Source organism: Puntigrus tetrazona, chromosome 6 (assembly GCF_018831695.1).
Source record: "Puntigrus tetrazona isolate hp1 chromosome 6, ASM1883169v1, whole genome shotgun sequence".
NCBI classification, from domain to species: Eukaryota; Metazoa; Chordata; class Actinopteri; order Cypriniformes; family Cyprinidae; genus Puntigrus; species Puntigrus tetrazona.
Genome location: NC_056704.1, coordinates 24059677 through 24080375, shown reverse-complemented (window position 1 = coordinate 24080375; position 20699 = coordinate 24059677). Strand labels below are relative to the sequence as shown.

General features: G+C 36.8%; 1 protein-coding gene and 1 long non-coding RNA gene across 2 annotated transcripts; both read left to right on the top strand.

The window, feature by feature from the left end:
* The first annotated feature begins 2968 nt into the window (after positions 1-2968).
* On the top strand, positions 2969-4380 carry LOC122346445. The gene is made up of 3 exons (XR_006251131.1): positions 2969-3239; positions 3449-3490; positions 4145-4380. It is a non-coding gene; the product is annotated as an uncharacterized LOC122346445 (long non-coding RNA).
* Positions 4381-6824: 2444 nt separating this feature from the next.
* Positions 6825-19976, top strand: slc2a1b (solute carrier family 2 member 1b). Its single transcript, XM_043242639.1, has 10 exons — positions 6825-7181; positions 13796-13891; positions 16478-16638; positions 16786-17026; positions 17113-17275; positions 17368-17555; positions 17677-17781; positions 18654-18755; positions 18886-19089; positions 19173-19976. The coding sequence occupies exons 1-10, from the start codon at positions 7167-7169 to the stop codon at positions 19368-19370; spliced, it is 1473 nt and encodes a 490-aa protein (XP_043098574.1). The 5' UTR covers positions 6825-7166; the 3' UTR covers positions 19371-19976.
* Positions 19977-20699: the final 723 nt, after the last annotated feature.

Genomic DNA, 20699 nt, shown 5'->3' with positions numbered 1-20699 from the left:
GCGTGCCGTCTGAGGCTGACACAGGTCACCCTATGACATTATCAAATCAAAGTGGATAGAATAAATAAGCAATGTAGTCATTTATAGTTCAGGGGTCATGCAATTCCAGCGCACACCTGTACAGCTACTAAGTCACTATTGCATCAGAAAGATATTTCCAGCTGAGTCACTGTTAGCAGCAGTCTGCCTTATTGTGTTATCTTGTGCGTCTTTAATTTAATCAAGGAAATACTACGGCAGTAAAACAATCAGACAGCTTTTTATTGATAACAAGAGTCTGGTGGCTCAGAACAAGTGCCCCGCTTTATTTTGACTCAAGCACATTCATTCTGAATCAGAGAGGATCTGGCAACTGTGTAAAGATTTCACTAAACCGTTAAAAATCTTTCGAATGCACAGCGAAGCACTTTTACTGTTATGCCATTGTTTAGTATTGGCACAATATTGACCTCATAAACAAGTTTTGTGGTCATTTTCTGTTTACAAAGTGAAAAAAAAATCACATTGACTTTTAAGATCAAATCCTAATATTACTGTTTAATATACTGATATGGCTGTCAAAGTACAATCCCAATATTTATTTTACAGTTTGTGATTGGTGGAAGTTTAGGATGCTGGCATTAATAATAGATAATGGCGAAACGCCAGCAGAACAATTTCAGAAGTCTGCTCGTCCTTATGGATTAATGTATGTTGACGGGAACTTTCCGGCGTGAATGCATTTGAGAATTTTCTCAGACATCTTAAACACAATATTATATGGGACATCTGCTTTGTTTTGAAATTATTATTATTTACTATAGAATTCAACTCCGGCAACGAGGCACCTGTCAAGACCGTGTGACAAATGCCTTTTTAGAGTTTTTAAGCTCTATGAATTGAACTTTGCTATTTAAGAATCCAGCGTTGCTGTGTTTGCAATTTGTCAGCCAGTGCATGCAAGATGTCTTTTGGAAATTTTTGTTGCAATATTGCACAATCTACAGTAACAATCTAAGGTTTTGTTTACTGGTGATTAATACGAAGAGCGCAGACGGAATTTTTTAACTGTCAGGAGTGTCTTTTAGCTTTGTCATAGGCAGTAGTATACAGTCACTATGGTTAAATCTATTTTGTCCCTAGCCTTTACAGAAATATTACACTTGAAAAGAACACTTTAGGGTTAAATTTTTTTAGATTTTAAAATAAAACTGTGTGTTATTTGAACAATATACAATGTGACAATATTTATTTTTAACTCATTATAAAGAATTCCAAGCACCACAAAACTGAGAGAACGTGCTTTATTTTGGGGTCAAAAGCTGGCTTTTCTACCATTTAAAATGCAACTTATAATAATGTATTCATACGCTATCAAATATATGATGACATAAAAAGAAAATGCCAAATATATATTATAAAATACATAATGAAGGAAGTAGTACACTATAGTTGTGTCACTGGTGTTACCTTTTAACAAATATGATTAATTTAGAAATAAAAATCACACTGACATTCCTTCTTCCTGTTTGAAGATGAAAAAAAAGGCCCATGTTTAGTCCACTGTCTCTTTTTAATTAGCAGAGATGTTTTAGTGATTTCATATAGTTGTGTTGATATTTGAAAAAAAGCAAAAACAAACACGGCCATGCCCTTTTTTAATATCTTCGCCCCACATGTACGTACGCAACCATGGCAACGACGATTGCGGAAACAAGTGAAGATGACACACAAGCAGATTCGAAACAAAAGCTTTGCGTTAAACAAAGCAAAAAAGAAAAAGATACAACACAACCTCGGGGCCAGATTCAGTCCCTTCCCGCTCCTTGAGTTCTCTGCACCACTGGAAAGCTGCTCCAATATTTACGCACGACTAATGTACATAATGTAAAATCTGATTAATCCTCTGTTTACCGATTTTGCCTTCCGTCGAGTGAGAGGGTCAATATAAATGTCACCAGTGCCATCAGTACACCTGAATGATACTACCAATTACTAATTAATTTTTAAATTTACCTATGATAAATTTAGATTAAATTTTCATTTATGCTACAGTTTATGCAGTTACCATACAGATTGAGGCCTCAGTTAACACTGGACATTGAATTTTGCACAGATTTGAAATCAACTAATATAATGACCCAGATTAGACACAAATACTACTTTGTTGAAGTGTTATCACTTCAAATTCCACCACACTGATCTGATTATGTAATGTTCCACTTTGCATATTTCAAGTAAATACTTCTAAATCTTCTATTCAACTTTTAAAAACAAGTGCAATAGGCTTAGAGGTCTAACATCGACCTTTGTGACCTGATGAAATACTGTTGTTTTAAAATCTTTATATCTGCACATTTGAAAGTTTCTAGCTGAATTTCTTTCATAATTTGTTAAAATGTTAACTTTTTAATGGCATTAGGATTAGACAAATTAAAATGCACATTAAATACATATTTATATACACTACTTTCTTTCGCAGATGATTTCGGCAGTGTGCAAAATCAGTCCAAAATCTGTTTGCAAAATTTTTTTTAATAAATATTGAAATTGTATGATTTAATAATATGTATATTTCAGAAGGTAAAAAATTCTGCTACTTTTTGAGTTTGAATATAAAGTGAAAAAAATATTCTCTATTTTCTTGTAAAATGTATACCTAAAAATCAATTGTACACTCTATGTAGCAGTTGATGTAGTTTCTGATGTAACATTTGATTTAATAGATGTTAAAAAAAAGCCTTTGTGAGGTTTTTAAGCTGTTCTTTTAAAGTCTTTTTTGGAATGGTACTGATTGCTGTAGTCATTATAAATCTGCTGAGGTGCTGAATTAAACAATGCCCTGCAGTGGTCCTATTAACAAACCCATGAGACATGCCGGACCTTCTCCAGCTCGTCTAAACGGGAGCAGTGACTCAGCAGGGTTGAAACTGGCAGAGAGGGCATTAGAGAGGGCGTTTCGACGCTGTTGTAGCAGGCTTGTCAGTTCTGCAACCAACGTATCAGATTTCACGGCTATGAAAGCCCTCGCCTCAACTGTCCAGGCGCTAAAATGTCAGAGTGAAGTTTAGATTGCCAGAAAGGACGTGCATATACAAGGACAAAGCATGAGCTGGCCGGGGCTGTGCCTGAATTTACTCCCAGTGAGTCAAATGACACAAAGACATGCTGACCAGACCATTCATCCAACCTGTGCATAGAGGCCAAGGATGCCAGCTGCCTGGGCATTAGTTCGGACAGCTAAGATATACGGATAAAAGGTCAGTTTATGGCCTTGACCACCTAGAATTTCTGGCATGATGCTGTGCTAATTCAGCTATATGACCTTTTGACCTTAGCTACACATTGTTTTTGGTTCTAAATAAAGCTGTTGCTCATATCACAATAGATTACTATATTATATGCCCTACAGTATATGCTCTTTCTAACTCCTCTGCTAAAGGGTTTTTATTTTATAACTTTTCTGCAGATTGCAATTTAATGGAACAGCTAGAAGTGATTCAAGGTAAAGGTAAGATTTCCCAAATAAATCAATGTTTTGTGTGTATTGTCTTGAAAGGACTTGTCTGTAGGGCTGGGCCATGCCACTTATTTTCAGACTTAAAAACTAATGTCAAACAATAATCATAAAAAACTGTGCATTTAATGACTAAAATACATTCTAAAATTCTACATTCTAAAATTATATCAAGCACCACAAAAGAGACAGCTGTTTTTACTTTCATTATAATGAAAAAAGGGCTATAATTAATGAATTTTCTTTACAAAAGTCAAAATAAGGCTCAGTAAATAATAAGGAAAATTTGTTAGATACCTTTTTCTGATTCTGATGTGACTGGTGTAAATGTAGCACTTTGTTTCTAATACTTACCAGAACCATTTCTTGGCCAGTAACACCAGATTGCCAACTGAATTGTGTATTTGCTTTTCTGAGGCTTTTAGTGATTGGGGCCAAAAGGTTGGACAAAGAGGACCACTTTTCACTGTTATACATCCATCATCTTGTTTTATTGTTTTCATTGATATCGCATATTGTATATAACGCTCAGCATTAAAATATTTTCCTTAAGTAATGATCATACACCCGTTCCTTATAAAACAACTATTGCACTTCATCTTCTTGACTTCTTTACATTTCAAAAAAACGATATGCCCTTTCACGTAGGAATGAGGAGGCGTTTTGACATAATTAAACATCCTCTTTTGAAGACCTGAAGCCAGGCCAGACTTAAGCCTGAGGGGGTCCCAAGAAAAGCGTATTCCAGCACAGTTGAAGGAAAACCTCCCGCTTGGATGCAAGGTGTGATTATTTGTCTGTTGTACCTCGATGTTGTAAGATGCATACTTTACTATTGTCCGCTTTCCGTATTCAGAGGTCAATTTTCACAACTCAGTCAATGAAGCCCCTCACCACCTGCGATGTACTGGAAACCCTGTAGACACATCAATATGGTTCATAGAGTGACTGCTGTAAAAACATTTGAACTTATCCTTTGCCAACATGGATGAACGAGGCATAAAAAGCGTATTTATTTTAAACGCATGTCCCGTAAGGTAACATTTAGTTCTCAGCTGATCCACAGATCGTGTTTAGTATCTAAAATATGAAGTTATATCACCCTCATGAGCAGCTTTTGTGTTTTGACAACAGCCTGAGATAGCCCTGCCTTTTGATTGACAAGGAGAATGAAATGCGAGGCAAGGTTTTCCTAAAACCGAGTACTGTTATTTAGTACTGTTACTGTTTACGTGCTGCTTACTCCTAACCAGAGCTTCTTGTAGTGAATGAAGCACATGGTTGCTGGTTGGTGCGGTTGATACGCACTATGGAATGAGTGTAGATGCCATCTAAGCACATTAGAGCAACAAAAGGGCACATTAGTTAGCCCCTTACGTGCAGGAGTCCACAAACCCTGCCAAGAGAGTGTATGGCTGCTTGTTCTGCCTTTGACGGATGGACTGGGCAGTATTTCTGAATGAGGCCAGCACACCCCAGCATGCTGCCTGTAAAGGGAAATCCAAGCAGGAACAGAATTACGGAACAAAAAAAAAATGACTAACACATTTTTTTCTAAAAATGTAAATATTAAGTGTCACTGTTCCATTTAAACTGCATGTGACTAGAAATATTTAGTTACCTAGATAAACAAAGGTTAACGGGTTTATATATTCCAATTTAAAGTATATATTCAAAATTTAGTATGATATAAATATCAATAAAATTATTATATAGAGTCAAATATTGCAAAATAATATATAACTATAAATCATTGTTTTTGTATTATTTTCTTATTTATATATTAACATTTTTATAGTATTAATAGCATTGTAGGTAGTGTTTATATTGAAATCTTATTCTGATTGGAAATCTTTTCATTGTAGCACCGTCCTGCGTCGTATTGTTTTTTTAGCGCTTTATTCACTCCTCTTGCGCTCTTCTGAAGGCTTGAGATGACGAACATCCTGGACTGTCATGCTTATTTTATTATTTTCTTTTCTGTCTCGCAGGTCCAGAACATCCATCATTGATTGTTCAGAAATGTCTGTTTTTGTTTTTCTTAGCATATCAAAGAAACGCAACAATGCAACAAAAGGTGCGCGCTCTTTAACTTAAGTCAGGGTTTTTTTGGTTTCTCATTTGTGTGTAGTTTTGATTATTGTGCCAGTGCGTTGTTGTTTCCCGCTCTTGCAGGTTGATTATTTTTCTTATGCGATAAGCAGATACTTCCCCACCAGCTCGAACAAAACCTCTCTGTCGTAATGAGTTGTTACGTATTACCCCCTCTCATCTCTCGCTTTCCCACGATCCAAAAGGAATTGTCTGTAAGAGCGAGACACAATCGCTCTTTGAGCTTCTCTACAAACACTTGCTGAGTTTGACTGCAAGTCTGGTGGTTTAATCGCTGATCTGGTACAAAGGGTCCTGAATAGACAGCTCATGCAGCACATAGTTACCTGGACACCCGGTTCCACTCTTGGCAGGATATGATGCCTTTGCATAAGTGATTCTGCCACATAATCTCTTAAACCTGTGCTCATATTTATTTGCCTGCATCTTCAACTTACCACTGAAGTAACATTTTAACACGTAGACCAACTATATAAATAAGTTTAAGAAATTAATATATGTTGCAACAATTATAACAGCAATAATTAGCATTCTGGTCGAATTTAGGTTTTTCTCTTTTTTTTTTCCTCTGGATACCCAGACTTTTCTGTCGCCAGTTGCTACTTTTGTTTTCATTAGATTTCAAAGGAGCAAGACATGAAAGGTTTCTTTCTATTTCGATTATGCAAAGAGTTTTATTTGGAAAGATTGTTTTCTCCACACACTTCCTTAAACACTCTTTAGGAAACACAGATTCCCCTCACAGCCAAATTTTGGCATGCATTTGCTAAATATTCTCATTCTGCCACATAAATATTTTTCTTCTATATTTTTTTATTCTATATTCAGTTATGAAATCTTATTATGAAAAAAATGAAAGCATATTTTTAACGCTGCTGACTCGTGGCTTAGTGAACATTGATGTAGTTTGTATTAGTTTTTAAAATACATTTGCTTTGTAATAATAATATTAATAATAAACTAAAACTAAAAATGCAAAGCTAATATGTTACTAGAAACACTATTGTGCGAATGCGTGTCAACCTATCACCGTTTCGAAACAGAAGTGTACTTTGGTTAGTGTTATCAAAGAAAGACTTTTAAAGACTTTTCAGTCTTTTTAAGATTGATTGTCTTGATGTGTGGTTCTGCACGCTCTTTTTAAGCAGGCCAGATTGGCCAATCACAGGTCACGAATCCAGTCCAGCCCACCTCGCTCGCGACGCTGTTGCGTCATGCATATAGCCCGGCGAACACGGACAGCATCTCAGACTCACCGGTCGAACCGATAACTTTAGTTTTGTTAAGTAGACCAGATAAGAAGAAGAAGAAGAAGAAGAAACAGACGCGTTTAAGAACGAGGGAGCTGTCAGGAGAAGTTGAAGAGAGGCATCTAAAGGCATTTGCTCGGTCTCCCTTTTAAGCTACATCGCGCTTGGCGACGCTGTATTTATTTACTTATAGTTTTTGTCGTTAATTTTATTTAAAAGTTTAATTTTGGGTGAAAACCGAGGGAAAAGACGAAGTTTCGACTGAGTCAACGTACGGCGAGACGTCATCGAACGTTTGACAAGACGTGATGGAGGGCGGAAAGGTAACGCCAAAAAAACTATTTGCTTTTCTCGTCAAAAATAAATAAAGACCGGGGACAAACCCTGATAAGACCGTATGTGAAAAATTTTATTGTTCTGTAATGGTATTACTGTGTAGTTAAACGGAGTAGTTTAATACTTCTCCGAATGTCAGCTATTAGCCGCATAGCCTCGCGAGCCTTCATCTCGAGCTCTAAAAAAGTTGACAAACTAGTTGAGTGACAAAAAAAAAGCCAAAATAAACCTATACCACATGCTGAGAGCTGTCACATGGTTACTGAGTTGTGATGAACGCACATCAGCGTGTTACAGTTTCCTAAAAACTGGTAGGTGTTGATCGTAGTTAGTCAATGCCGGGAACTCGTTTGTTTAAAGATAAAGGCTGTGTGCTAAAAACCTTGTAAGCTGCCTACATAGACAGCAATTTGGCGAATCATACTGCTGTCTTCTTGGATGTGTCTCTATAGCACAATGAGCTGCCTGTTTAGACGGCATCTTTAGGTATCAGTGGTGGCGCATGTGATGCCCTAAAGTGCTATTTTTGTAGGCAGCATGCCTGGTTTTGAGACACGGTCAGAGAATCGTGGTGTACGTGCCCACTTGAATCCATCAGTAGCCAGCTCTTCTCTCTTCATTTTTTTTTTCTTTTCTAATCTTTTCTTGTCTTTAAGTTTCTTTTATTTTTCAGAATTGAATTTTAAAGTACTTCGTTTGCATTTTGGTGTTTACATACAATATTGCAATTTATTACAACATCACATAAACAAAGCAAAAATATACTCTACTATTTTCTATATAATATATCTCTTTGCTTATATCATCAGAAATACTAGAATCATAGTGGTGTGTCCGTATGTGTGTGTGAACACTACACTTTATAGTGTATACTTTCTTTGTTTATATATTTGCAGTAATAGGGTGTCTATATCTATTTAATTGGATTGTGTGTGTGTATATGTAATTACATGTGACTGCATTTCTCCTTAAAATTGATAATAATGTTTCAATTGGATGGCCCCATCTCTAGTTTTATTTTGGTCACCGTCCAAACTAGTGACTAATACTACTAGAGCTAGAGACTCATACGTGACTAGTAGGCTGTTATACATGGCTAACCATAGCTGCATGATGATCACCGATGATAGTGTCTTTCAGATTTCATAAACTTAGCAACTTTACATGATCTTGTGGGCTTTATTTATCTTCTTTCATCACGATAAAGCAAACCACAGGAATGCATTGGTTTAATACTGAATGTAGAGTTCGTAAGTGAAATTAGACCTAAAGTGTTAAAAAAAAATACATTGTGTTTTATGCTGTTGCTGCATTTATTCTAGTGTTTGGTAGATGTGCTGGGAACGATGGAGATATCCCTTGGGGAAGGAGAGCTGCAGCTGGCTTCAAGCTAGGGAAGACTTAACGTAACCCTGCCAGTAAGGTCGTGTTCTTGACCCGTTCCCAGCACACTGCCTAGTGTTTTGCCTGTGTCGTACAGGGCTTTTCATTCAACGCTCACACTTGTGTCCCTAATGCCAGAGAAACATGAACATGCATTGTTGTTTGTTAAGACAACCCTCGTGCTTAGTCTTTTCATACCGAACCAGCTTCTGATATTAAATAACATGTGAAGAATGTATGCTTTACGGAAAGGTTTTAGATATTATGACCGACTCTAAAACGTGCTTAGACCTTTTAAAGTAGATTTATCTCTGTGTATTGTGTGAACAGACAGCAGAACCACGCCTGTCACTCACCTGTCGGGTTTTAATATTTGCGTAGGAGGATATCTATATTTTCTTTTTGTCTCCAGATACTGTGGTTGCGTTCTAAACCAAAAGGAAACATTTCTGTTTTTTTATTTGAACGTAATTGGTTTCATGCAGACTTCCGAGGCACAATGTCACATCTAATGATCTACAACGCATTCTGTTCACCTTCAGATTACCGAGCAAATATTTAATGACTAAACAAAAAAATATTTCCAGGTAAGATGGAAAGATAAAATGAAAAACAGATCGCTTACGAATTCATCTCATTCTTTTGGCTCTTCTTTCCACCTGTCACTGAACCAAACTCTTAAGACTATGGGATATTATGAGCTAAAAAAGTTAAGCCAACCGGATAAAGTCTTCGAGTTAGATATTTGAGATATGCATTTACCATATACTGTGTAACAAAGGCAGTGTTTTTGATTCAAAACATGTCATTATAATCTCTTCAAACTGTTGAAAAATTACACCTGAGCATCAGGACAGATGTAAAGTCAAGTAATTGGAGGCGGTGTGCAGTTGACCTGTACTACATGAAGCAGAAGCAACAAGCGGAAATCTCAATTTGACATTTGAAGCATTTGATTAAGGATTAAATCTAAAGCAGACTGTCAAAAGACTTAATTCTATTTTGCTTTCTCAGTTCAGGCTGGTTTTCTTTTCGTATTCACCCCTGCATGACTGCGTCTCGTGTGTACTTCCCTGTTAATGTCATTTCAGCCTAATGGGTGCTAATAAAGGGATTTCTAAGCAGAATCGGATTATGGAATGATAGAATTCCAGTGAGGTAATTTACTTCCTTGAAAAATCAAGGGGCGAATCGGTGCTGAGCTGTAATTGTTAACGCCAGACGTTTAAAAGAGAGTTTTTAGCTTGAGGTCATTTACTGTAGGTTACATAATATTGTTTGTAATACAGCAGTAGCAAATCCTAGCGGGGGCCCATTTCAGTGAAGGATAGCATTGTTAGCGCTGAAAAAAGATGCAGAAATGTATGCATAGCGGTGTGTAAAAGCAATTCAGTGTAGTTGTGAGAGGCTTATGTTAAACCGTGATATTAGTGGAGTCCCAGACTTTTGGCAGATATATGCTGCTTGAGAAAGAGGACGTGCCAGTCGGAGCATCACCTCTGAGAGAGTAAGTACGGCAGAAAGAGAGAGATCTTTGTCTTTGTTGCCGGCTAAGCTCTTCTCCTTGAGTATAAACCAAACAGCTTCTCTTTCTTATCTTGCAGGCCTGTGTCATCATTAATTGACTCAAAATGTACCCAGACACATTTGACAAAACAAAAAAAACATCTGGATTTCCCAGATCTCGCATACCATCTCATTATGTAGCGTCAGGTGATTTGAGTGACTTTAAGTTTGCTAGTAAGAAAATATTTTAATATATTTAAACGGCATATTTATCATTTCGTTGTTCAAGCAAGAAGTAATGTAGAATAGAACCAGCTGGATGTTCACGCAAATGATCCACGAAAAGGACATGATCATCACTCTAAAGGGATCCTGATAAATATACAGCTACTTCCCACATAAGTAAAACACTGGATGCATAGTATTGATCAGAATTTAAAAGTTTTAGTAGTCTAATAAAATCTAAACTTGTAACCTAGATGAATGAACAAGTTTGAACATAGGGTGTGTTGTACAAGATCATTAATTAACCATTAAATAAACAGAGTAATAAATGGGTGAATTGTTTGAAAGGTCAGTAAGTTCAAGCACAGAAAATGATTAGTTTAGCTTGAAATGATGTTAATGTTGTGACGGGAATCCTTGTTTTTTAAGTTTAAAGAGGCTATAAAGTATGAAAACTTCCAGCAGCGTTGCTGTTGTTTAGTTGATAATCTATAGTTTAGCAGTTATTACACCTAGATTATGAGGTCTGTTGATCCTGGATGACTAAAGATACCAACATTATTAGACACATTTCTGAGAAGGGCAAAATGAAACTAAATTTAAAAAGAAAACATTTAAAGTAAATAATAATAACCCAGCCTCTGCAAGTTTTTCAGTGTCTTAAGCAATGCGAAGATCAGCTCAAATTGGTTACGTAACTCAGAGGGGCCCAAAATCTCCCCCCCAAAAAAGCCTTTGCACTTTGCAATGAATAGCGAGGTTTATTTGCATGCTAGTTTGGTTGCTACAACAGAGCCAGCATCCAATTGCCTGTTGAGGAAAATTGTTTGCATTTTTCGACAGGAAGTGACTCTACTGTTCATGCAATAATGACATTTTAAAAAGTCATTATTATTCCTATTGTTTGAACAGCAAGAAGAAACCCTAACCCTTATGTAACCTAAATATAACACACTCACAATAAAAGCACTGAGTCAAAATATGTGTCCAAGTCAACTGTCAGTATGTGCTATCAGCAGAAGGGTGTGACTGTTTATGTTGTGAGCGGTGTGAATTCAGGATGACGAAGCTAAAATCATCTTGTCATAAATATGTAGCCAATCAACCATTTAATGTAACGTTTCCAAAATTGTCCGAGTTCCACACATTAATATATTTCATAGAGAGGGCCAAGTCAAGTGTATATATCTTTTTGATCTGTTTAGTTAGTTACAGGTATGCAGTGTTTAACTAGGCATGTCTGCATAGTAATATAGGGTAAAGGCAGGATTCCTAGGAGGAATGTTTCATAGCCAAACCTACACCCTCCCCTCAAGTTAAGACGCAAATCTTCCATATTTAGAGGTTTCATCTTTCTTAAAGAGATACAGACCTTACAGGCCTTGTGTTTCCCATCAGAACTAATGTTTTAGCGGCAGGAAGGATGTAGTTAACTACTGAAGGAAGTAGACTGTGCCAAGGCTACTGTTTGTTGCTTTTTCATTTGTGCGAGCTTGGTGAATGTGATCCTGTGTGCGATTTTTGACTTATATTTTAAACTCCAGAATGAATATTTAGGTTTTGTCTGTGTGCATTTGGCTTCCTGGTTCAGAGCTGGTTAAACAGCATAGTTGTGAACTCCGTGAACCAACATGAAGTGAAGGTGTGTCCACTTCATAAGCGCTTGTGTCCTGTTCAGGGGAGTGTACAGTATATGCAAATGAAAGGAGTACAAATATCCAGACCTTGTATCTTTCACATCGCTGACTGTCTGTTTATAAAGAAGGAATCCAAGCTCTGAAAAATGTTCAGAATGGAGATCTGTTTACAGTCTCATCTTGCACGCTAAATGCTGGCCTGAGTAAGAAAAACTTGAAGTTTAAAGCTCCTTTTTAGAGTTGTTTAGGGCTTTTAAAATGAATCAACAAGCCAGAGAACTTTAACACATCCCATCTTTTGTAGATTGATTTCCTTAAAAGGAATACAAAAAGTGTAGAACCTGCTGATGCCGTGTCATGCGAGTTTGAGTAAACTTTAAGAAGTGCTTGAGGCTCTGTATGATGCAGCGACAGTATTTAGTATTTAGACCTACGTTTTCATCAGACATTCATATTCGCAAAGCTGTTAAAGGCTTATGAGTCAGAAAATGTCCTGAGATCCTCCCTGTGTGAAAAGTCCAGTTCAGTGATTTCTAAAAAAAAACAGTAACCCAAACGATGATGATGCCTTCAGAGGAGAAGAGGGTTTACATAAACTCATTCTTTATAGAGGCTGATTAAACCACTAGACATTCTTCACCCAAGTTGTCCAGTAGACTTGCATCATAGTCTTTTTTTAAGTTCAGGTTCAGTCTTTGTAGTTTGCAGAACAGTTTGTTTCAGGTCAAAAGGCACAGTCTCGCTCTCATGTCATTTTACCCAGACTTGGGTAGATAATGTTGAATCATGTGAGGCCTCTCGTGTCCCAGTCAAATTTTTCCTCTAAAAATAGGTAATTGCATTTTTATTTAAAAGGAAATAAAGGCTATATTAGTTTTGCACAGTGACATTTTTTTTTTTTTTTCGACAGTTAATCTTTCTCTGTTTTCACAGTAAATAAATTATATGCTTGAATAAATGAAAATAATGTCAAAAATCATAACCTTAGTGGTACATGAAATGTTTTTGTCATATTCTTGTTCTTTTATTACAATTAATATAAAGGATTGATTATGTAGCATTGCTTCACTGCAATATTAGTACACCATACTGTTTTATTGAGCTTTCAGTTCCCTTTCACCTTCAAGGTTTCCTGTGTTGCAGACAGATTTCATCACATTTTGTCCAGTCATTTTCAAACCAGCCAGTCTCAAAGCAAATATATTTCAGCTTGGCTTTGTTTTGTAATAATGAGGAAAGCGATTTATTTTTTGAGCATTTTCCTGAGAATTATGAAAATAAATCGTCCAAACCTGCAGACAAACGAACAAAACCTGTCAGAAAGTCATCCAAGTGAGTGAATACTTCTATTGTGTTGAAAGAGGCGGAAATGCTTGTCATTTTGCGCAGCACTAATCTTTAATGTCCACCAGGAAGAGAGGGGGTGATGCTGGATATTTGAACAATAGAATTCTTTTGAGAATGCCGGGAAAGAAATATTAATATGTTTGGGTTGTTTCTTTTTTTAATCTTTCAGACAAAAGACTTTTAAACAAGACATTGTAAGACATCTGTTGTCATCTGAGCAATATCTTAGCAGTTAGCACAGTTTGGCTAACATGATGTGCTGATTTTGCTATTTGAGGAAGCAAAGAATAAAAACAAGCTCTACAGCTACCATGACACACAATGTCAAACAACAGGTCACCACACCTCTGAGAATAGTTCTGATTATTGCAGTCAGGTCTGGCCAATCTTCTTTTTTTGTCCCGAGGTTAATAGAGCTCTATTGGACAATGAGAGATGATGGAGATTTCAAAACAATTCATTGTGTAACACAAAACGACTCTGTTTTATTCTTCCCTCGACAGCAACTGACCTTGCCGCTGATGCTGGCTGTCGGGACGGCTGTGATTGGCTCCCTTCAGTTCGGCTACAACACGGGTGTCATCAACGCCCCGCAAAAGGTGAGTGACGAGCAACAACTGACACACGCGCAAACTCTTGAGTGACAAACTCTTTACTGTTCACCCCAGTATCCCAGGTGTGTCCTTGGACTTTAACATTATCAAATGACCCTTCACAAATTCATTATGGACTGCTGCAGCTGTTTCCAAATCCCTGTCTGTCACACATACACACACGCACACACATCAACATAGCACAAATGCCTCCTGTTCAACTCCAGGAGGACTGTAGAGTTGCTCTATACATCTCCTTGGGGAGATTTTGCCTTTCGTTCACATATTATAAGTCGGTTTACATTTGTTAAGTAAGCGACTGTCTATATACATGAAATATGCTCTCTCTCTCTCTGCTACAGGGTGTAGGTCATCTCTCACACATAGCTTAGCTTGTTCAGACATGTGTGTTGAACTAGGGGCCAGGCTTTGCTTATGTGAATGCAGCTTTTCTGTCTTTAGCACTATATGGAGTGTATGGATTCTATATTCTCACTATATGCTCTCTAGAGAAACCAGAGGAGGATTTGACTTATCAATATCCACCATAAAGAACAAGTAGTGTGTGTGTGTACATATACTCACAATATATTATTTTAATATACTGCTTAAGAAAGATTTTTTGTTGTGCTACTTAATATTTAATTTTTCAGTCAATATTGCAAATGATAGATGCTAAATTAAGCATTCTCATTTCCCCAATTTGTTCATTTTGATTGCCTTCTAACACTCACTTACAGTTAATCTTTAAAACACTAATAATTAAGTAACACTGTTCAAATTTGAGCAAATCCAAAAATGATTGCCCTTTTTCTTGTGACATTTAATTTTACCGTTGTATGTTACTTTTTGTGGGGTTTTGTTTTATTAATTTATGCAAAGTAAAATACGATTTTATTATCTGCCTATTGTTATTAGGCCAGAGTACAGTGTTTTAACTACTTAAACATAGCTGGCAAAGAATGGTGTGTTCGCTTTCACTGTTTGCATTTCTGATGGTTGTAACAATAGTTTTAGCACGTGAGATGGGGCTGTGTCGACTCCGAGGCCTTAATAGGAGTAACATATGTGTGGGTGTGGGTCTGACGCAGACCCTCTCTATAAATAATCTCTTCGATAAGATTACTGTACCCTCAAGGGCTCGCTGTCCACAGTCCCTTACTGAGACTGCACTCACAATTTACCAAAACTATACTGTGTTATGAAGCACTATTCAGCATGAAACTCCTCTGTGAATAGACTGTATTATTTGTGACCAGGTGGGTCTTTGCTGTACTCCCCATGCAGGAATTTATTCAGAAAACCAATCATTAAAGTTCAAATGATTTCTCTCATTCATTCCAAACACATTTGATTTTCTTTTTTCATACTTTAAACTGTGTTCAGCATTTACTAAATGCTTTCTAAAAGTACTGTGTTTAAAGAGATTATTTGAGAAGCAGTTTAGCCTCTAAAAATGGAAAAAAGACAACATTTAGTATATGTTATAAACTTTTAATAACTAAATATCTTGTTCTGCGTGCATGTGTCTAATAGTGATTGTATAAAAACAAACACCGTGGTGTTTTTTCTAACAGGCTTGTGTAATGACGGATTAAACTTTGAGGCACATGAGTTTAACCATGCATGTAATTTATGTGATGCTGATGCACTGAAGGGCTTTTTACATACCCAAGGTGTCAGAGAGCTGATGACGAGAAAGGAGAGACAGAAAGTAGTGCAGACAACTGGCATCCTGACCTTAATACGTCAACAGATCATACAGAACAAGCTGAATTTCTTGCCCTTTATAAAGCAGCTTGAATCTTATTGGGTGACATTCCTCTGAGCACAGCAGACAGTCTGTGTTTATCAACAAACAGTTCACACAGAGATCCCAGAGAAACATGACTCCCTCTGAGGGTCTCAGTTTTCATCACAAAACCATGTTACCTAATACTGAACAAGACAGCGAGCCACCTGCTGGGCAGAATTGCTCATTACTATATAGATCTCCAGCAATCAGAGCAGATTGGTGATATAAAATTTAGCTTGTATTAGTCAAATAAAATAAAAAGTTAGCTTTTAAAATGTACTATTGTAATTATAATTAAAACGATTAAAAAAGGAAGAATCACACTTTTGTAATTTGCATAATATTTATATGTGATCAAACAATTTTTTTGATTTGGATGTTTTGCTTTCAGAATTTTTTAATTAACAGAAAATGTGCTTCGTAATAAAATATAAATAACAATGTAAGATTTTTGCTGTAAGGTGTAAGTTTTTTTATTAACATTTTGAGTCAGTTATTTAGTTTAATATTTTTATGTTTTCATTTAAATTTGTTGTTTTTGCAATTATTATTATTATTATTTTTTTGTTGGGCTTTTTATTTAATTTTATTATTTTCTACCCAAGTCCTGTATAGTTTTTACTATTTTATATGTTAATATTTTATTATATTCAACTAAATTAAAATATTTCCTTGGCAAAAAGCTGAAATTAAACAGGGTTTTTTTTAGTTAAATTATTTCAAGAAACAATTTATTTTTAGTTTGAGTTTTAGTAACTTTAACACTCTGGTACTGAGTGACTGTATTTGTCTTGTAGATCATTGAGGCCTTCTACAATGACACATGGAATGATCGATATAAGGATAGCATCCCAAAAACAACCATGACTACCCTGTGGTCTCTGTCTGTGGCCATCTTCTCTGTGGGTGGCATTATTGGATCCTTCTCCGTTGGGCTGTTCGTCAACCGCTTTGGAAGGTGAAATACATTTGATATTGTTTTAACATTAATAATGGCACAGACTTTTACGTTATTATTTTATTCCTTGTATACTATACAGTCATTGTTTCTGATTATTTTAATGTTGTATTATTAATCTCTTCCTATTTTTTTTTCTCGTTTCAGGAGGAACTCCATGCTCATGGCTAACGTTCTGGCTTTCATTGCTGCAGCACTGATGGGCTTCTCTAAGATGGGGGAGTCCTGGGAGATGCTCATTATTGGGCGGTTCGTGGTGGGCCTTTACTCCGGTCTGTCCACTGGCTTTGTGCCCATGTACGTGGGTGAAGTGGCCCCCACAGCCCTCAGAGGAGCGCTGGGCACCCTTCATCAGCTGGGCATAGTTATTGGCATCCTTATGGCTCAGGTACATACGTACTCAGGACGTTTTTTGCAGTTTCACTAATCATTTGTGTGTTTCTCCATATTTATGTGCTGTTTTGTGTATTTTAGATCTTTGGTATGGACTCAATCATGGGTAATGCCACCATGTGGCCATTCCTCCTTGGCTTCACCTTTATCCCAGCCCTGCTGCAGTGCTGCTTACTGCCCTTGTGCCCCGAGAGCCCCCGATTTCTCCTCATCAACCGGAACGAGGAAAACAAAGCCAAAGCGGGTAAGCCCGGACCCACGGCACCTAAAAATCTCTGTTTATCCAGCGTAGTACTGTTTTCATCAGTGTAAACAAATGTCTTTATGTGCCTCTAGTGCTTAAAAAGCTGCGCGGGATGACAGATGTGAGTGCAGACATGCAGGAGATGAAGGAGGAGAGCAGACAGATGATGAGAGAGAAGAAGGTGACCATTCCTGAACTGTTCCGCTCTCCGCTCTACCGACAGCCGATTGTTATAGCCATCATGCTGCAGCTGTCCCAGCAGCTGTCTGGTATCAATGCTGTGAGTACCTGCATGCACACACGTTTACTAATACAACAGAGGCAAACCTCAGACCTGTGCCTTTACTGATTTTATAGAAACTTGATTTTCATGACTAACTGGTGTTAACATTGTTGTGTAGGTATTCTACTACTCCACGAAGATCTTTGAGAAGGCAGGTGTGCAGCAGCCAGTCTACGCCACTATCGGAGCAGGAGTCGTCAACACCGCTTTTACTGTCGTATCGGTAAGTATCCGTATGCAAACATATATATATACATATTCGCATATATATTATAATGGTGCTCCTATAATGATTATGAAAAGTTCATATTAGAGTATTAAACAGGATAACATGCAAGGTCAAAATATACTTTCATTTCCTTATAATATGCATGTATTTTTTATCATATTTGTTAAATGATTCCCAAACTATTTGTTCAAAATAAATTTTTTCAAACCCCTCCAGATGATTTTGTTAATGAGATTTTAATGCTCCAAAAGCACTACCTAGTAGCATTTTCAGTCAGACCAGCTCTCGAAAATCAAGTTTTTCCAGGTCAACAAATGTGACAGACAATTTTATAATGTTTCATATTGACGTCAACATGAAACGGCTTGAGACAAATTTTTAAATCAACTGGTTTCAGTGACTGAGACAATAACTTTATACACAGTGCACTTTTAGATGTAAAACTTTCATTTTATATGAAGTGATAAATATATGCATAGAATTTATTTATATATATATATATATATATATGTGTGTGTATATGTATGTGTATATATATATATATATATATATATATATATATATATATATATATATATATATATATATATATATATATATATATATATATATATATATATATATATACTTTTTTTATATTTTTTATATATTTATGAAATGGCAAAATTTTGATATTTGATATATAAAATAATCAAAATGTAGTAAATTATCAATTTAATTATTATTATTTTTATTTATTGTACACAATTTCTTTACATAAAAATTGTTCAGTCAAACAGTTATTGAATAATGATGTCAATCACAAAATGAGCAAGTATTATTCAGCATTTTTCATCCTATCAATATGATTTGTTATGTTTATGCAGCTGTTTGTGGTAGAGCGAGCGGGCCGCAGGTCTCTGCATCTCTTGGGACTGCTGGGAATGGCTGGATCTGCTGTACTGATGACCATCGCTCTTGCCTTGCTGGTATGCAAATAATATATATTTTAATGCCATGGTGATGATGTTTAGAATTATTAATCATTCAAATAGTCGTCCTTGTGGTTTAGATTGTATGTATTTAATCTGACGTCTTTATTGCCCATCTCTCTAACAGGAGAAGTACGACTGGATGTCCTACATGAGCATCGTAGCAATCTTTGCCTTTGTGGCCTTCTTTGAGATCGGACCGGGCCCTATCCCATGGTTCATTGTGGCTGAACTGTTCAGTCAAGGCCCAAGACCGTCTGCTTTTGCTGTTGCTGGATTCTCCAACTGGACCGCAAACTTTATCGTGGGCATGTGCTTCCAATATGTGGAGGTAAGAGGCCAGTGAGAAGTATCAGGGAAACAGACACATATATAAATGGCTGGGTTAACTTTATTCTCTCTGTGCTTTAACAGGAGCTCTGTGGGCCGTACGTGTTCATCATCTTCACCGTATTTTTACTGTGCTTCTTCATCTTCACCTACTTCAAAGTCCCAGAGACCAAGGGCCGGACGTTCGACGAAATCTCCGCCGGTTTCCGTCAGGCAGCATCAGGTGCTGAGAAGCACTCTCCCGAGGAGCTTAACAGCCTGGGGGCGGACTCTCAACTTTAAACTCCTCCTCTAACCCCGCCTCACTCACCTGGTCACTCTTCTGCACACAACTACTGAGGAGGAGGGGTCGGCGGGCTGTCATTCAAACATTTCCCCCTTCCCTCGGCTGCACTCACCTCTTAGTCTCCCCGCGCTCCCCGACGACTTCAGACAGACGCCTGGTCAAGAGACACGGGGGTTTTAAAGGCAGGGAGTTCTCATATTCCGATTTATCAGAAAGATGATCATTTTTAAGACATGTTTGAGGTGTCGTATTTTGCTTTGGAATTGCTTTGGCTAGTTTTACTAGGTTTTATGTTTTCTTTCCTGACTGTTACTTCTGCTGTGCTATGAGAGAGTAAAAAATCGACGGTCATCGGGTCACTCCTGAAACGAGCCGCTATGCTGTTGACGTCACAAACCCACAGGCCGAGCATATGCAGACCAACAGTTCAATACTGTATTCCTGATAACTGTATCTCCATCATAAAAGGCTTGTGGCATTGATAAACTAAAATGAGGCTCACTAGGGTCATTGGCTTTCTGAAACAACATAACATGAATACAAACAAAAAAATTAAATAATGGAAATTTATGTATATGTGTGTGTGTATATATATATATACACACACACACACATTTGTATTTGACTATATTTGTGTGTGTGTGTGTATATATATATATATATATATATATATATATATATATATATATATATATATATATATATATATATATATATATACACACACATTTGTATTTGACTATATTTGTGTGTGTGTGTATCATATCAACTAAAATCACCAAAATATCGAATTATGATATTATCCATTAAAAACAATATGACATCAAATGCATGTACATTTAATGTTAAAGTATTCTGCATAGCAAGCATTTTTTTCCTTTTTCAAATTCATTACAGGGTATCTTGTCCCAATATTCATATCAATGTGTTCTGTTCTTGCTTTTCAAAATGCTTTTAAGCGTATTTATATTTTGTAACAAGTCCACTTGCTTTCTCTACGAAATGCAGTTTGATCACTTCCTTTCGTTACGTTACTTGTCACCAAATTTTACATCAACCCGGTTTTTTAATGTAAGGTCGTCACTTTATAATGCACACTCACTTAATAGTATTAACATCAGTGCAAGTAAATGTTTATCATTAAGTACAGCAGTTGTCTGACATTCATAATGTCACTCATGAGTAGTAGTTCAGATGTCAGTAGTTAGAAATGCGTTTTGCACAGTCGAATCCCTCCAGCTGAGGGAAGATCGTCAAGTTGGGAAACACGGAGAGCGACCAAAATGCACTGCGACTCGCGGCGTGATTAGAGTGCACTGAACAGC

Bases quoted from the DNA above. Each gene is read 5' to 3' on its own strand.
- slc2a1b (XM_043242639.1), top strand. The intron at 13,892-16,477 runs GTGAGTGACGAG...TTTGTCTTGTAG, and splicing joins TCATCAACGCCCCGCAAAAG to ATCATTGAGGCCTTCTACAA. The intron at 17,782-18,653 runs GTAAGTATCCGT...ATGTTTATGCAG, and splicing joins CCGCTTTTACTGTCGTATCG to CTGTTTGTGGTAGAGCGAGC.